Source organism: Carassius auratus, chromosome 37 (genome assembly GCF_003368295.1).
Source record: "Carassius auratus strain Wakin chromosome 37, ASM336829v1, whole genome shotgun sequence".
In the NCBI taxonomy this organism is placed as follows: Eukaryota; Metazoa; Chordata; class Actinopteri; order Cypriniformes; family Cyprinidae; genus Carassius; species Carassius auratus.
Genome location: NC_039279.1, coordinates 6,696,786 through 6,715,087, shown reverse-complemented (window position 1 = coordinate 6,715,087; position 18,302 = coordinate 6,696,786). Strand labels below are relative to the sequence as shown.

The following is an 18,302-nucleotide window of genomic DNA, read 5'->3' as shown; positions in this document are numbered from 1 at the left end:
AAATTCAACTGAAATTCTGCTGACACCAGAGAATAGAGAATCATAAGTAAAAAATAAATCCACCTTGAAGGTTTATATGCACTATATTTTTCCTCAGATTAACTTCCAGTTTATTCTCAGAAATTCTATGACCAAACTGAACCCTCCAAAAAGTGAATATGACTGGGATATGGCGTCTGATTCCTTGTATGTGTCTGATAGCCCAGTGGTTTCTAGCTGTCCATCAGCACTACAGAGGCATTTAGAGGCCTCAGGAGGGGTCGGGGGTTAACTTGTGCTCTTAACTGATTGTTTTAAAGGTCCCAGGATGCTATTTGCACAGCTATTTGGGCAGTCGAGCAAACAAGCCCCATCTGAAGTGTCAATCCACTTTCCTTTTCTTAAACCTCCAGGGAACACTGCTAGATTCCAACACGGCTGACAGCTTTCAGTTTGGGACACTGCATCTTTACTCTGATTGGTTTATGCACTCCAACTCGCAAGGGTCCTAAAATTAGTACTAAAATCCATATATCAATGCTATTTTGTATGGTAGCATAAACGATTGGACAAATAACAAAATCTTGTTCAATGACTATATATTATACTTGTAATAGCAGTGTGAATACACCTACAAAGGCAAACTAAGGATAAGAAGAGTACAGAAGGACATAAACCAGCAGCTTACAGGCAAGAACAAATCACTCCTAATGACATGTTTATAAAACAACACAATTATGTGTACCAGATGTGCTTCGAAAAGACCTGAGCGGCCCCAAAAAACACATAAGTGGGAAAAACGTGCACAGGGCACAGAAAACTACAGGTCTGAGGGATGTAGTACATGCAAAATGGGTTCAAAAACTCCTGACATGCACCAAACACTATTGCAAACACTTGATCGTGTTCTATGGGAAACGGTCAGATGAGTAGATGGGTTACAAAGAATGCTGAATGTAGATGAGGTACCATCGGTGTAGAAGAGGCCGTGTTGCTTTCTTTCATGGCGTTCACTACAGCGCTCACTACACTGTTTTTAGTGTTGTTTGTCTGGGGCTGAAATAGAGAGGACAGATACAACTTCCTTTTCAGAGAGATGACAGCAGTAGAGACAAGATCGGAGCCAATCGTCCTGCGAGTAAAGGTTTCATGCCAGACGTGGTAGTTAGAAATACACAACAGATGAATCGCATCCACCAGGAAGATGACTGTACGAAGACATCCATCATTCACACACTCCGCCAATAACCAATGGACATTCCATGGAACTTTATATTATTAATAACAAGCATGTTTATTTTAAAAGCAGGTAAAGGAAAGCTCTGGTAGAGATGGGAACCTAAGAAGGCTGCTGGAGAGATGAAAAGATCTCAATCTCCTGGACAAAAGTAAGTATATAAGGAACATCTATGGGCTTACCTTGACTCCATCTGCCTTTTTGTTGAGTAAACTTTTGCATGCTGTAGGGAACACAGAGAGACTAAATTACTACATGTAGCGCGAGTGACAAAACTTTTAGAATGCTGCACATAATTCAAATAAATGCCCATATAAAACAATTAACTTACTGCTGGCTTGCATTCAGTCATTCATTAGCATACAGGGTTTGGGAGGCAATGCTGACTAGAATCTTTTTTTTTTTCCCACATGAGATATTTTTAGAGATCTATATATACAAAGATTAATCCAGAGACATATGAAGCTTTGGGAGGTGAAGGGAAAAAGCATGTATCTTATAATATAAATAAATAACTTGCTGCAAATGAAAATAATTAAGTTGTACTTTAAAGGGGTCATATCTAGAGAAATCTATTTTTTCAATAGCTTTAAGTGAGATCATTTAACTACTACGGTCTGAAAACGCACTGTAACTTCAAACTCAAACTTCTCAGCTGTGAGAGAGATCATTTATTAAAACTCAACCTTAGAAACAAGTAACTGCAGTTGGCAGAGTGACAAATGTCACAAAAGTGACTAGAAAAAAGAAAAAAAAGATTTCTATTTTAAATAAATGCTGTAAATTTACTATTCATCAAAGAATCCAGAAAAAAGCTTTTTGGTTTCTACAAAAATATTAAGCATCAAAGCTGTTTTCAACATTAATAGTAACTTAAAAAAGTTCAAATCAGCAAATTAGAATGATTTCATGACACTGAAGACACTGTTTTTGAAGAGTAATGACTGGTCTGCTGAAAAATCAGTGTAACCATCACAGGAATAAATTACATGTAAAAAAAAAAAAAAAAAATGAAAATATTTTTTTATCAAATAAATATAGCATTAGTGAGCATAAAAGCATTTCAAAAACATCGAAAAAATAATACCAATCTCAGACTTTTAATCAATAGTGCATTCATAAATGCAAATAAAATCAATAAAATCGGTGAAGTGCTGTTTCTCACTTCACATTTGAGGGAGTATTTCTTACAGCAACAGAAGCAAAAGAAACAATTCCTGCTAATTAAAATTAAAAATTACAATTTTGACCATTATGTTGTCAAAGAGAGAGAAATAAAGAAAACTTTACTCAATAACCCTAACAAAAAAGCTTGATATAATGCTTAAATGCATGATATAACCATTTTAAAATGAACTATTTTAATGTACTTAAAATAAATTGCGCATTTTATTACATTTTTCACCAATCTGAGAGCAGATAAAGACAATGAATTTATCATCCATTTGCAACTGCATTTGTAATAAGGGCAAATCATGCCTAATATATGCCACTGATTTTGAGTCGATCTAAGGGAAATGACCCCCGATACACTTCAGGATCCTTTAGAGAACAATCAAATGACTTGAGTAAGGCTTAGAAAACCCCAATAACAGAAACAAAACTGGTTTTAAATCGATTGTCCTGTTAAGCACCTTACCTTCCATAAACAAGTGGGGGAAAAAATGGCAGGGTTAAGAAGAAAACAAAAACTACTTAGTAGCAGAGAGAACAAGCTGGACGATAGCAGGCATTGTTTGCATTGCAGGCCTGCTTTCATGCTTTACTAATCATGAGGTGAGAGGTGCTGGTGGTGGATGCAGTTCACCATACAGTCAGCCATGCAGTGCCAATGGCATTAAACTACGGGTCCCATAATGCAAAGCAAAGGAGTCATAAAGCTAGACCTCAACTCGTTACAATTCCATTGTCTCTCACATATCTAACTATGTCAAATAGGATTCACAGACTGTGACTGGGAAAGCTGAGCCAGCAATCTTCTGTTATACTGTGCAACAATCAGATGAATATGGGACCCCAGCACGGCCACATTGCAGTCATACCACTATTAATACTGAGCGGAAATAAATTATAGAGGGAGGAAGAAATCATTTTCAAACAAGCTCTTAAAGATGAAGAAACACTGATGAAATGTCATTACTGGTTAATGGTTAACATCTTACGTCCACTGGAGCACTGGCTTTAACAATAACAGAATATAAAGAGTTATAAAGACTTACAGTACTAGTTGAAGCCAAGAACTGATGGAGAGCATTGACTGGACGGCTCAAAAGAACATTAAAAGGAATATTCCAGGTTAAATACAACTTTAAACTCTGTGACTTATCCGTTATTTAGTAAAAAAGAAAGAAAATGTCTACAGTAATCCCCTTCCAATGGGATTTTCTGTGGTGAATGAGGCCACATTTGCAGTCCATAGAGCTAAAATCAAGGGAAAATTACATTTTTAGTTCAATCATGTGTCAGAACATTAAAACCTTTCGCAATGTTATTCAAACAATGAACTGAGAGTGCATTTTTCCCAGCAGCATCCAGGTTGCATACTTCCTTTTAATGGGAATGCTAATGGATAGCTCTCAAAAGGTATGTTAGTGCTCCTGTACCATGTAGTATACATACTGCAGAAACATTAAAGGGGTCATATGACATTGCTAAAAAGAACATTATGTTGGTATTTGGTGTAATGCAATGTGTTTATGTGGTTTAAGGTTTAAAAAGCAAATTTTCCACATAATATACATTACTGTTTCTCCTCTATGTCCCGCCTCTCTGAAATGCTTAGATTTTTACAAAGCTCATTGGTCTGAGAAGCGAGGTGTACGCTGATTGGCCAGCTATCCAGTGCATTGTGATTGGCTGAATACCTCAAGCATGTGACCGATATGTTACGCCCCTCACCATACTGTGATGCCCAGTGCAACGAGACAAAACCAATAAAACAGATTACAAAGGAGGCATTTGTTGCATCCAGTGAGGACATAATTACTGATTATAATGACTTATACCATCTTTTTACACATTGCATTGCATAGCGTGCCATGTAAACATAAAACCATGTCTGCATTTGTGATCGGAGAAATGATAAACAACAAGCGCTACTCTACACTGCTCAAAACACGCGTTTGAATCACCAGTGGCAAATTCTTTAAATATGAAAACATACTTACAGACTGTGAGTCAGAAGTGCCAGACTGTCCTTTGTGCCAACAGCCTTTGTGCACAGAAGTATTGTAGCCTACTCATTGTAGCCTGTTCAGGTAACGATCCTCATAAAATGCGCTGCACACATCTGAATAATTGGGTTTAACTGTTTAAAAACAACTTAACCACTGATTTCTAGTTTTGTCCTCTTTTGGAAGAACAAACAAAGGTTTGCTCTCACAATGAAACACACTTCATCTCCACGACATGGCGGCGGCGGTAACAATACTACAGCGAGAAACATCTTTCTTTGCGAGAACATTTGGGAGGTTTTATGCAAATCTTCCCACACAGTGATGCAGACATGTGGGGGCGTGTTTAAACGAGGCGTTTTAGGAGGCCGTGGACGAGTCTTAACTTTTATAAAGAATAACTCTTCAGGTTTGAGACTTTAGGGATCGTATCGGTTCATAAACGGCTTGTAACACTCCAGTGAGAAAGGAACATTTTAAATTGCATCATATGACCCCTTTAAGAGAATAACTAACTACCAAAACAGTGAAAACATTGTAGCAGGTTCAACAAGACTGCGAAGATCTCTTGTTTGGTTTCCATAACCCTGGAGGATCCGAACAGATGCTGAGATTTTTCCTAATTGTTCTGCTTTGACCATTACGTACATATGAGGTCTTCTCACCACGCTGACAGCTGCTCAGACAAAGCTTGTTGAAAATGGCAGCTGGCTGACATTTACTCAAACTGATAGACAGATGTCCCCGACTTTGGTAAGAGTGGGACAATTTCAATTTGATCAGACAACACAACTCTCCACTTTCTCCTGACTCAGAGACACTGTCAACAGTGTTGTCCATCTGCCCTCCAGAGGGCCTCCTTCCCCGCAGACCACCTGGCACTCACCGGACCCTTGCGCCGGCTACATGGGGTCTGACGACTGGCAGCAAGCCAACCCCGCTCCTGCCGTCCATGTGGTTAAGCCCCTGCGCACTGGGCGAGGGAAGAAGGAAGAGTTGAAAGGAGAGTGGTAGGACAATGGTAGCTTGGCTAGGCTGCACGGGTCTGCTTTAGCTCATGACACAGGACACAGATCTAAAAACTTCCAAACCTCTTCATTGTGCCTGAAGTGGAGAGCACTGAGGTGGGCTGAGCACAGACACATGACCGGGATCCTATATCATCAGCTAAAGCAGACTTCCCTTTGCTATTTAACCCAGTTGCACAAAACACCAGCTGATCAGCAGGGAAGGAGAGAGCCAAAAAGGGCTGAAGCAATTTAACCGAGAGGGACAGAGCAAGAGAGAGAGAAAAAAAAAAAAAAAAAGAGAAAGTCTAATCAAAGGAGGAGAAGCGACATTTGCTTTTTTTTTTTACTCCATGCAGACGATAATGCATGCCGAGACTTGTGGTGGTGATCAGTAACATGAATGGAGTGCTGCGGTATTGATTGGATTACTTTTGCCTAGGGCCACTGTGTGTAAACTAAACTGGGGACAGTTGTGAGACAAAACAAGACATTATTTGTTCAGGCATATAAAAAGAGCTGATCTATGCAGACAGATAAATAAATGGACCGTTTGATAGCTGAAAAAAAGCTATAATGTTGCTATAAGAGGCATTCTCAAAACATGGTAACAAACACTGATCGGTCAAGAAAAAGATTTAAATTAAGAAATCCCAATCAAAACAAAGCATAATTTTGAATACTAGAAAACAGTTTAACTTTTGAGCATTTTTCTTAATTTGGCAGATGCTTAGAACACCACTTTTATCAAATTTACAGTTACAGCAAATAGTGATTTGGCCACCAAACTGAACTGTTAATTTAATTTACATTTAGTATAATTTACATTGGATTACATTATTTAAATGTATTAATTGTAGTCAGATCAGTGTGAGTTGAGATGATTAAAATAATAATAATAATAATATAATATAAAATACAATATAATAAATATTTAAAAAAATATATGACATTTTTAAAAATGAAGCATAACTGTTCTATAGCATTTATAATCATTTAATTAATAAGACCCATATTAGACAACTGAACCTGCACTAATGCTTCTTAAAACTTTTAGGGTTAAAGCTAGCTAGATTAATGTTAAAGTTACATGGTCATGTAAAAGCAAAGCAGTAGTAAAAACATGGCCAAAAAAAAAATGCTATTCCATAAAGTATTACACAGCGCTCAAATGCATGACATGTATGTGGGAAATGGAAATTCAGCAGGCCACTATCCTTTAAAACATGGGAACATCTCTAAGACTATAACAGCAGAAGTGGTTCATGAGAGTAGAAATCATTTATGCAAGTGATGGCAAGAGAGGCAGGCTTCTCATTGGCTGCATGCTGATTTGGGAGAGCAGGGGGAGGGTGGGGGTTTGGAGATATTGAGGAGGGGACTCGCTGGTCCCCCTGGTGGCGAGGTGAGGAGATGCACTCTCACATACCTTCCTGTGCAAGCGCGGCAGTGCTTGTGGTGGGAGCAGCAGGGCTGGTATGCTGCCGGCCCACTAGTGGACAGAGAGGTGTTGAGTTGGGAGAAGCTATGGAACGGTTTTCAAACCCTCTACTGAACAAATTACCTTTGTTTATTACAAGGAATCAAGGTCTAGAAAAATAACGAGAAACTAAAGCTCTCAATCCTGCTATATCAAAGACATAAGAGTCACCTGCACAAACAATAAACATCTTCTGTTCAGGAAGTAAACTGATATTAAACTGAAAAGGAAGTTATTGGTATTCCTTTACTGTTATCCTCGAGCCTCAGAGAAAAGGAAACCGAGATTTGAAGCAGAAAAATCCAAAACTTTATACTCCTGTAATCCAAAGCTCTAGATCCCAAGTGAATTTTCCCTCCATTTAATTACTAAGCCAGCCGTTCGACATCTTTTTTTAACGTGGGAACTGGTGCAAAACTTCAAGAGGTGGGCAAAGTTCATCCTTGACTTTGCACTTCCCTACCTGATCCCTGGAGATTGAGGAAACTCACCTGAGAAGTTTCTAGAAACCAACATAGTCGTGAGAATGGCTCCCTGAACAAAGACAGAGAAAATAGAGTGTTTATTCCATGGCAACAGGACTTTCAGCACTAATTACCCAAGGGAGGAAAACTGGAGTTAGTCTAAGGGCTCTTCAAACCCATCACATACCTTGAGTTTTCTGCGGGCGTTGAACTTGCGCAAGCACTCCACGGTCTCTTGGCGATGCATCATGGATGCCACTGTGGACCGTTGCTGAAACCAAATATTCCATATTAGCATTACAAGATCAAGTCATTCATGAATAAATCATTCAACGCGTGGATTCAAAAGATCTGACTCAAAAGTATGATTCACTCATTAATCAGACACTGCTACTCTCTAACAATCAGAAAACAGAGCATAAGTTGTATGGACCACACTTAAGTTGTTAATAATAATAGTTAAACTGATAATCATGATTATTTTGCGCAGAATGATAATCGAGATAAACAAGTGTTCTCATTTGAGAAACTTCATTCTAAATTTCACCATGATTGGGGGATTTAAACCCCTGAAATCTGGCAACCCCAGGAGTCAAGCAGCAAAACGAACACATTAACCGATTCTGAGAGCACAAAATGTGTGAATGTGAAAACGACATTTCATATTAAACTCTTAAAGAGCTCAGATCCCCCAATAGATCTTTCTTGCTTGGAGCTTGCGGTAGTCTTCAGCAGAGATAACTTACACAGACCCATGGGTGCTTGAGGGCCTGCTCTGCGGTGATTCTCTTTGCTGGGTTGATGGTCAGCATTTGATTGATGAGGTTCTTGGCCTCGGGGGTGACCGTGTCCCACTCCGGAGAAGGAAACTGTGGGGGCAAGCATCATGAGCGAGGATCAGATATGAAATCTAAATGCTTAAAGAGCTTTCATACCACAAGATGTACTGACACACATACAGAGCGATCTGCACTGGTGCCTAATGAAATTAAATGTATCACAAGGCAGCGTACAGGATCCAATGAGTCACAGCAATCAGCCCTAATGTAGGCCTATTCGGCACGGCTGGTGCTTGAAACATGTTGCTTGCGCATTTCACACCTCATGCCTTCATTGCAGCACATAACTAGAGGAATTGCAGTTGTAATTAGCCAATAAAAAGCCGTGTCTGTATCCATGTTGAATGTGTGTCACACCTTCTCTTTCGTACCAGGAGATCTTAATGTGACCATTACAAATCCTTTGTCTGTTCCAAGAAAACCTTGGGCCGGGTCCAGGAAGTATAATTTGTTTTGCGCATCAAGCTGTGTTGCATCAGCTAAAACGAGTGTGTGGATTGTACTTAGAAACTCTGCAGGTGCTTGCAAGTCCTTACACACACGGATTCAGCTGCGCTTTTGGCTCAGGGCACTGTTAATACATTGCATGGCTGGGGCATTTTTGCACCGCTGTGCGTTGCTTCAGCAAAGATGGCCATTCAAGATTGCAGATGGCGCATCCAAACGTGAACACATGGCTAGAAGATGCAGTGACAGAAGCTGGTAACGGATAAGGAGGCTTATATTCACATAACAATTTAGCTTTGCTTCGTGGGAATAAATCCAAATTTTAAATATACTGATAGCAGCTATTTTCAAATGTAACAGTATTTCATAACATTAGAGACTTTCAATTAAAAAATTGTACTGACCCCACACTTTTGAACAGTATTGTGTATAACATTTTTGCACTGTTTATTCATCATGATTCATCGTATCACTTTTTGTCCACTAATTTCCAAATAGCCTACTAAGAGAAAATAATAACATTAAATTAAAACCCCTTTGAAAATCTTTTATTTTAGCTCTTTACCAGCACTACCACATTTAATATACTGTCTAAACCAGGGGTCTTAACAGTTCCTTGTTCAGTTAAGAGTTTCCATCCCAAATTAAAGCATATTAAGTACAATGAAAATATAAATGTACAACTATATGCCTCTGAGCATCAGTCTTGATTTCAATGGCTTTGCATCATATCTATTTTTAGTCCTCAATTATGTCACTACATCCACTGAGGGATCACTGACCTAAACAGACCAAGACCCAAAAACCATGTTGTGGTTGAATTTTTGTCATACTGTCCATTCCCTGAGGTAAACTGACCTGGCCTGCCCAACACTGTGACCACCAAAACCATCTAACAGTGTAACATGCATTCAATCCATTTTTACAAGAAGGTCACAGTTACATCATCTCTGACCTTTTATTTGACACATAAAATTTAATGGGGTGAGCATCTCTCCAGGGTAGTCACTCACTCCGTGTCATGCCACATACATCTGAGGGTATGAGACTGTGATGCAACAGATGGACAATTCAAAAATGCACACACACAGACGCTAGCAAACAAGCACATACACTCCGGGACAAGAGGCAGCTGTTTCGAAGCAAAGCTCATCTCTCTGCAATGCGTCAGGGAGGGCATGACATAATCAATAACAGCACCAATAGCTCTTAGTAACATCCAATCAGAAATTAAACAGGCATTCAGACCACAGTGTGTGTTGTGACATCTGCTGTATTCAAAAAATTCATTAACAATTAAGCAATAAGCTGGAAGTTTATTTATTTTATTATATTTTATTAAATAAAATTAATAGGGAAAAAGGATCATTCTTTAAAGGTTGACTGACTCAGAAATAATTTTTTTTTAAAAACTATGAAAAAGTATTTTATAAAATAAAATATAAATTCCAGCTCATTCATTAATTGTTCCAGCATTTGATTATTTTATTTTACTTTACTTTTTAGTTTATTTTACTTTGTTTTATTTAATTCTTTTGTTTGGTGTCTTCAACCCCTCTTGGGCCTATTATTGCCATCAGTTTAAACATTTTTTTTTTTTTAACAGTACTGCCTTGAATTTATTTCAAAGTGATTTCACAGACATTCACGGGAAATGTTAATGGTAACCTGCTGTGAAATTCCAGTGATTTTCTGAAAGGATGTAGAGGCCTTGTGATGTGTGGTCTAAAATTAACTAAGCCTCACTAGACTGATTTATTAAATGGCTTGATGAGTCCACATAGACAGGACAAATTAGAAACACCCAAAAATATGATTTTAAGTTACAACATCACGTCAAAAATGTATGAAAGTTTGACAGAAATGTGGCAAAAGAGGTTTTCCACTCCTAGTGAATGCCTCAGTTGAAAGACTTGATGATGCATTCAAAGACCAATCAGATGAAGGAGGTTTTAGAGCAGCAGGAAAGACTAGAGACGTTAGAGAGAGGGGCTTCATCGACCGACAGATGTACTTACATCATAAGCTCCAGCCTTGATCTGCTGGTATAACTTGTGTTGATCTTCATCCCAAAATGGAGGATAGCCCACTAATAGAATGTACAAGATTACACCTGTAAAAGAAAGACAGAAAGAGAAAAGTACTCTGATTGGCTGACGGAAAGAATATTCGATTCGGATTGACTGACAGCGTTTATTAATTTACTGTATCTCCAAGTTGATTGCACATATATACAGTATATATATAGATATGTGTGTGTGTTTGTGTGTGTAACAACAGATCATTAAAGTATTAGTACAATAAAGTATGATGCTTGATGAGGAAACACGTATTTAAGTCCTAATTGTTTTACTTTACCTAATCACTGCCTTGTTACTTAATGTGTAACTTAAGTAGTTAACTCATTATTTCCTTAAAAAACCATGTATTAAAAACAGGCTTGGTGCCAAAACTTGTGCAGTGTGGATACTGCAGCCTGTTAATATAGGAAGCAAAGTGAATATGCAAGGGGTCTAATGATTAAGGACCCAGTTAAAAACTCACCACAGGCCCATATGTCCACAGGTTTGCCGTAGGGATCCTTCCTCAATACCTCTGGAGACAGGTAGCCAGGTGTGCCAGCAAAACCTGTGACAAAAACCGGTTGGAAAGTGACCATACTGCACTCTGAGGATAAGATAAAGTGGATTCAAACTGCAGGCGCCTGTAGGCAATGTAACAGCCAATTAATATTCACACCAGCAGAAACAACCAGCCGCCAGTAGGGGGCCACAGGCCCCGAGAGAATCCTGCCTGATGGTTTTATCCAGGAGAGGCAGCTATAGAGGGGCATTTTCATTGCTAAAGGGTCTTTCACACACCGAAAGGAATGATGTATGAGAGCCAAACATGAAATGGGCTAAGATTAGCATTTAGCACGGCCTGAAAATAAGCCTGTACGGCAAACCCAACCCATTTCAGACTGGAGGTAATGTTGCAAAATCCTTTTAAGATAAACCGAAAAAACATTAGAAGATCGAATCAGCACAGATTTGTGGGGGAAATCCTCATTAATTCAGGAAATCCTGTCAAACCTAAAGCAACAGTAGTAAAAATAAATAAACATATGAATAAACATATCTCAAATTGTCTGTAAGTGATCTGGAAAAGGTTTGGGTAGGTGTAGCTAAGTAAACAACAGTTGTTGAGTTCCTCACATAAGTTTGTGTGAGATGTAGAATTACAGAGCTGAAGTGAAAGTTCTTTACCAAACCAGGCCTGCTGATCTCCCTGCACCTCGATGGCCAGCCCAAAATCAGCCAGCTTTACTGCCGCTCCTTTCATCTTACTGGCCAACAGCAAGTTCTCGGGCTGAGGAGGAAAGCACAGGAAGCCTCACAAACATTTCAAACAGTCAGCAAAGTGAGGTTACAAAGATCAGATTAGAGAGTGCCCAGTGTGCAGCTATGTGATCTTAGAATTCCTAACACTTTCAAAAAAGATTCTCATTACTTCTCATCATTTTTTCCAGTTTGCAATGTCACATGATCCTTCAGAAATCACTGAAATATGCGGATTTGCAGCTCAAGAAACATTTGTTACAATTATAAATGTTGAAAACATGTTGCTTAATTTTAAATAAACCATGATAATTTTTTTTCTTATTAAACTGTTTAAAATACAATTATAAATGTCTTTAAATTAATTGAATACATACTTGCTTAATAAAAGTATTAATTTATTCTTTTACACACACACATACATATACATATATATATATATATATATATATATATATGTGTGTGTGTGTGTGTGTGCGCATGTGTGTGTGTGCGCATGTGTGTGTATATATATATATATATATATATATATATATATATATATATATATATATATATATATATACACACACACACATGCGCACACACACACACACACACACACACACACACACACACACACATATACTGAACCCAACCCAAACTTTAAAATGGTAGTACATGTTCTTTTTTAAAAAAATACAGTAATGGTAATATGATTACAAAAATAGAATTACAAAAAATGCGTTTAAATAATTATATTAAATATAATGATACAAAATATTATCTTAAAAATTAGATTAATTTTCTTTATTTATTTTTTGAATCCGAGTTAAATTTGAAAGTTCACCAGTAACATGAAGATATCAAGCAGAAGTAACACCCACAAGACCAGCAATACAGCCACTCTGCAACCTGCAACACTGTCAGTGTGACCAGTCATTAAAGAGAAGTGCATCACTAGCAGAGGAGCAGACGAACACTAGCCAAACCTGTTCAGTACAATATGACAGATTTTGGGGGTTAAAGATCTCTTCACATGTAAATGAGTTTATATATAGCTTAAAGGTTAACCATAGCTAAATTGTGTTTGCTTTACTACCACATTTACACTCAGCAAATATCAGGGTGGATTTCCTGTGGTTTTGTCAGTGCTCCATATTTGAAATCAAACACAGACATACATAAATATCCAAGAGCTTCAACTAGACAACTACGTGAAGAGGCCCAGAAAGATATATTAGGCACAATGGAGGACGTTCACACTAAAATATATGCTGGAACAGTCGATTTCCCCTCCCTTCTGGAATACACAACTCAATAGGCTTGATTTATTAGCCGCTGCGCATATATCCTCTCAATGCACAGAGTTCATCCTCGAGTCCTACATTCAAGCTCAGAATTGAAATGCATCCGTTATAAGGAGGCTGGGACATTTATGCCCATAGGTGTGAATCTCTCGCTCTCCCTCATTAAATGCACAGACTATAAATGAGGAATGGTGGGACTCATGGTGATCCCTCCCACATCCCTCAGTCTCTCAGGCAATACCAGCAACAGTTGTCATATCACGTTCTTCACTATGGCAACCGGGCTGAGCACATCTCTGCTGCTCGGCATTGGGCTCACATACACATGAGGGAGGGATGTGACTAATGCACAATAGGAGGACACGATAAAACTGTGTCTCTATATGCTATCAAAAACATACTGTCACTGTCGAGACAACACGTAAGAGAAATGTCTGAAGATATTAACAAAATGATCAATCTGAGATGGGGAAGTTTCTGAAATTTGGTTGATTTGACACAGAATGTCCAAAAAGTCTTTGTAAGAAGTATCTGGGCATATCGACAGTAAATAACTAGTACCAGAACCACACAGAATGCAGTATTAAAGAATTGTAATCAAACTGAGGGGCATAAATATTTCTGTGCACGTAAATCTGTGTGTTTGAGCAGAGCAGAGCATCGACTCGGAAACGCTCAGAGACAGGCCGGTTGCTGTGTGTGTGTGTGGTTGTCATGGCGACAGGCTCCCGCTCACCTTAAGGTCTCTGTGCACGATGTCATGCTGGTGAATGTGATTGACACTCTCCAGGATCTGATTGATGCACTGGCTGAAAAACAGAATAATAAATCAATCAGTGGCAGAGAAAGATCATAAGGATATGTGAGGTGGTGATATAAGGCTAAATATCGATTTTAACCTTTTATTTTTACTGTATACCAAAATCGGTTCCATCATATTGACATTCTTTTTCTTAATTTTGCCATCTCTGAAAAGTGTAGTTTTACACATGGAGCAATTTTATAGTGTTTGTGTGCGTGTTGTCTTTTTTAACACTTGACAGCCCGTTTAATGCTTCTTTCATTGTAAGAAAAAGCTCAAAGATTCTTCAAAATTTCTCCTTTTTTGTCCCAAAGAGAAAAAAAAACATATGGGTAGAGAACAACATTCATTTTTGGGTGAACAATGCCTTTAAAAATACACTACATTTGAAGAGTATTCTGCAGTTGATATCATATATCATGCTGTGATGTTAAAATAACCATTTATAAAATTGCCAAACCATAAATGCTTCCACAAAAATAAATCATATTAAACCACATTACCAAAAAACTGTTGTACAGTCTTATATTATACAGTAATTATGTAAAGAAATAAAGTCTATAATTGAAATGCATTAATTATAATAAATGCTCAACCAAAATAAATTGATTACAGTAAAGTGGCTGGACAATTCAATTAAGCAATTAAATTAAACACCATGACTGGATAATTGATATTAATGTACTTTTGCTACTTTAACACTGAGCTGGGGTCAAGTGTAATGACTGAAGCACAAGGTAAGCTGAGCAGGGGATTGTGGGATAGCTGGGGTGGGCATTACTCTTGGAAAAGCATCTCACTCTCTGACAGGCACACACACACACACACATGCATGCATACACACACGCACGCACGGACACACGCGTTATCTCATCCCTCTTAAAACTGTAATCCTATAACAGAATGTTAGAGAGGCCTAACCAGGACAGATGAACCACAATGTGTTTGTGTGTGTGTTGCTGTGGTGTCATGCTGCCTTATAGATACTTAGAATTAATGTGAAATTCTCCATGACTGTCTTTAGATCCTTATTGAATTTGTTCTGAGGAAATGGCACAGATGATGGTTAGGACATAATTGCATTCAATAGACCTTAATACATGGGCTTTAGCAAAACAGTTGGATAGCTTAGTAGTATAGTATAGCATAGCATAGCATAGTATTTAGTATAATATTTTTAAATAAGTATTTCTATATTATATTGCATTTTATTAACTTGCCAGTTGCTGACTCGTACTGTGTATTTTAATTGCCATTTAAATTATATTAGTAAGCAAACCACCTCTTTTGCTATAATATTACTTAAAACAATATGATGTATGAATCATTTTAACATAGTAATGATATTACATTATTTTATTTTACTTTATTTTATAAACTTGGCAAGTGCAGACTGCTATTTAAATCATTATATTACTAAGCTATCCATTTGTTTTGCCATAACATGACAACACAACTGTTTTAAAATAATCATTTAAATTGAGTGATATTATATTATGTTATTTTATAACTTGATGAAAGTGCGAATATGTTGTCCTAACTAGGTGACAAGTCACTTTACCATGCCTTGTTAGGACATGTCACAAGGAACAAAAAATGAGTACACGAGATAAGAAAGTAGGCTGGAAAAGGCTGAGTATATTAATATTACAAAAGAAAACAGAAGCTATTTGCCCAAATTTGGTGACATTTTAAGCCCAGCATTCCATTTTCAGGACAGCACAAATCCAACTGGACACAAAAGACCTGTCTCTGTCTCACTCAAGTATATGCACACACACAAATAAGACAGCTGATTTCTTTACAAAACTACTCGTTTTTTTCCCCACTCACCCTCTTTTTATCTTTCTTTACCTATGTAATGTAATCAAAGCTTAGAAGCTAAATTGGCATCATGCAACTCTTATTAACGCATTAAAACACAGCTAACTGCTGGAGGGTGTTTGTGTTGGATGCCTGGGGCTTTAACTTGGAGTCAAGAGTCCCTTAGAGACTAACACACTCACTGCTGGTTCCTGAAGACACTGTTCAAATTGTGCTATTTCTGTGCTTACTGGAGTTTCCATTATGAGAAACCGGTTTAGAAAGAATCTTAATGTTTGCCGCTTAGTGCCAGTGCTGTTTGTGCTGCAGAAGTGATGCACAGGAGGGGCCAACGGAGGCCAAATGGATGCGTTTTTTTCTTTGGCACCTGTTGATTGCCAGTTCTGCAGCTCCACAATCCATAAAGGATCTCAGTTTTTTCTGCACAAAAGGGATCATCCTCTTTCTGTGCTTTTGAATCAGATGTAAGTGTGTGTGTGTGTGTGTATGCGTGACCTGCTCACTGCAGGCTGCAGCACAGTAACCACAGCAACAGTAAATTGGAGAGCCCACCTTGCGTCAGCTTCACTGTAATACTCTCTGGCGACGATGTCCTCAAACAGCTCCCCCCCAGTCACACTGCGGAAAGAGAGAAAGAAAAAAAGAAAACAGCGAAACAAGGGATGAGAGAGTGGTGCGTGCTGGGGTTTGGGATATTTTGGTCAGCAGCAAGAGGCAGAACTGACACCTATATAAACATGATCGCAAATGTATGTGATGCTGCAGTAAAACATTTATGGTCTGATATGGATATTCTGTGTATATTATCGGATTCAGGGATGCAGTTATAATTTTACCACAGTAAAATTACAGTAAAATTACAAAGTTACCAGAGTTTAACTGTTGTAATCGGTGGCATTCTAGCCAAAACTGGTACATTTCACTAAAATATATATCTCACTAAAAACACAAAAATGGCAGTAATAATAATAATTGCAATTAATGTACAATATATTTAATAATAATAATAATAATACCAATAATAATAAATTTTTCATTTAATTTAATAAATTATGATAAAATTCTATTTTAGCGTAAATATATAAATATATATATATATAAATATATATATATATATATATATATATATATATATATATATATATATATTATATATATATATATATATATATATATATATTATATATATATATATATATATATATATATATATACACACATATGTAAATATTGTTATTTTAAATAGTAGTAAGTATATTAGTAATATTATAGTATAGTAGTAATATTGCTCAATATATGAGGATGGAGAGCAGTTGGCACTGAGGTGAGCATGAGACACATAAAAGGAACATTAGTAACATAGCCTTTGTTCCACATAAATTGAGCTCCACAGTGATGCCTGGAAAAATCTAAGTAAACTGGACTGGTGATCCCAGGCCACAATCACAGAAACAACCATCTTGACAGCACTAAATCGCATTTATAGGGCCACCAAGAAATGTCTACCCATCAATTCTGCTGGCAGATCCCATAAAATTTGAAGGATATATTTTTGACACCTGGGAAAGTGCGTACAAGGTGTTTTTGTCAAATATATTTCAGCTGCATTTATCTGCCTGCAGGAATGGGGCCTCTAGCATAATTCACTGGAACAAAATGTCTCGGATTTGATAACTTGTCCATCCTCATTTAAAAAAAGGGAAGTACCCTACAGCTATTGAGAATTATAAACTCTCCTGAATACAGAAACTAGCTCATTATAATTATTATTTATATACAATTCTAGTTTTTATTAATCATTTTAATGGTTAGCCGTTATTTTTTATTTTCAGTATTTAGTAATTCTTTGTAAATTGCTTTTGTCACTTTATTTTTGTATATATATATATATTACTAAGGCTGCTCCGAATACCATTTTTTGAGCTTCGGTAGTAATCAACACCAAATATTCAAAGCCTCGGAGAGGAGGGCTAAACATTTCTCTCTCTAATAAAGGCCGGCATTTCTGTGTGTCTATCTGTTTTCATTTTTATTATTTCGAGAAGCATTCATCCAATCGACTTCACGTGTGGTTGCTGCGGACCCAAGGGAGTGCAGTGATGTATTTTGGTGGAATATGGTTTAATATTAATTCAAACACGTTCAGAATGAATAAACTTTGAATAAACTACAGAACAGCGTGACAAGGAAGCGGCGTGCCTCACGTGGGCAGGGCTTATATGCTCTGATAACGTCCACTGCACTAGTGACAAAACACAGTTCTGTTAAGAGCAATACTGTTAATAGACAAATTAGTCATTAGTCATTATTAGGCTGGGTTACTGTAAAAAAAAAAAAAAAAAGAAAAGTTTATGGCCGTATAAATTTATTGCCGTATTTGCAAGTATTTTCCAAGCAAATTAAGTGCACGGTTTTATCATGTGTAAAATAACTGATTAACA

General features: G+C 37.4%; 1 protein-coding gene across 19 annotated transcripts in view; it reads right to left on the bottom strand.

Annotated features, from left to right (window-relative positions):
• Window positions 1-18,302, bottom strand: part of LOC113056007 (calcium/calmodulin-dependent protein kinase type II subunit gamma-like) — a 64,133-nt gene that overhangs the window by 9,749 nt on the left and 36,082 nt on the right. For 9 of the 19 annotated variants that reach the window (XM_026222452.1, XM_026222434.1, XM_026222435.1 and 6 more), the window contains exons 5-15: window positions 16,414-16,479; window positions 13,972-14,044; window positions 11,875-11,977; window positions 11,171-11,254; window positions 10,645-10,739; window positions 8,087-8,209; window positions 7,528-7,611; window positions 7,368-7,410; window positions 6,826-6,888; window positions 1,399-1,439; window positions 949-1,035 (exon numbers count right to left, since the gene is read on the bottom strand). In XM_026222452.1, coding sequence (XP_026078237.1) covers window positions 949-1,035; window positions 1,399-1,439; window positions 6,826-6,888; window positions 7,368-7,410; window positions 7,528-7,611; window positions 8,087-8,209; window positions 10,645-10,739; window positions 11,171-11,254; window positions 11,875-11,977; window positions 13,972-14,044; window positions 16,414-16,479 — 862 coding nt within the window. The remainder of the gene's footprint in view (window positions 1-948; window positions 1,036-1,398; window positions 1,440-6,825; window positions 6,889-7,367; window positions 7,411-7,527; window positions 7,612-8,086; window positions 8,210-10,644; window positions 10,740-11,170; window positions 11,255-11,874; window positions 11,978-13,971; window positions 14,045-16,413; window positions 16,480-18,302) is intronic. The other 10 variants (XM_026222441.1, XM_026222447.1, XM_026222442.1 and 7 more) reach the window with 4 other exon arrangements.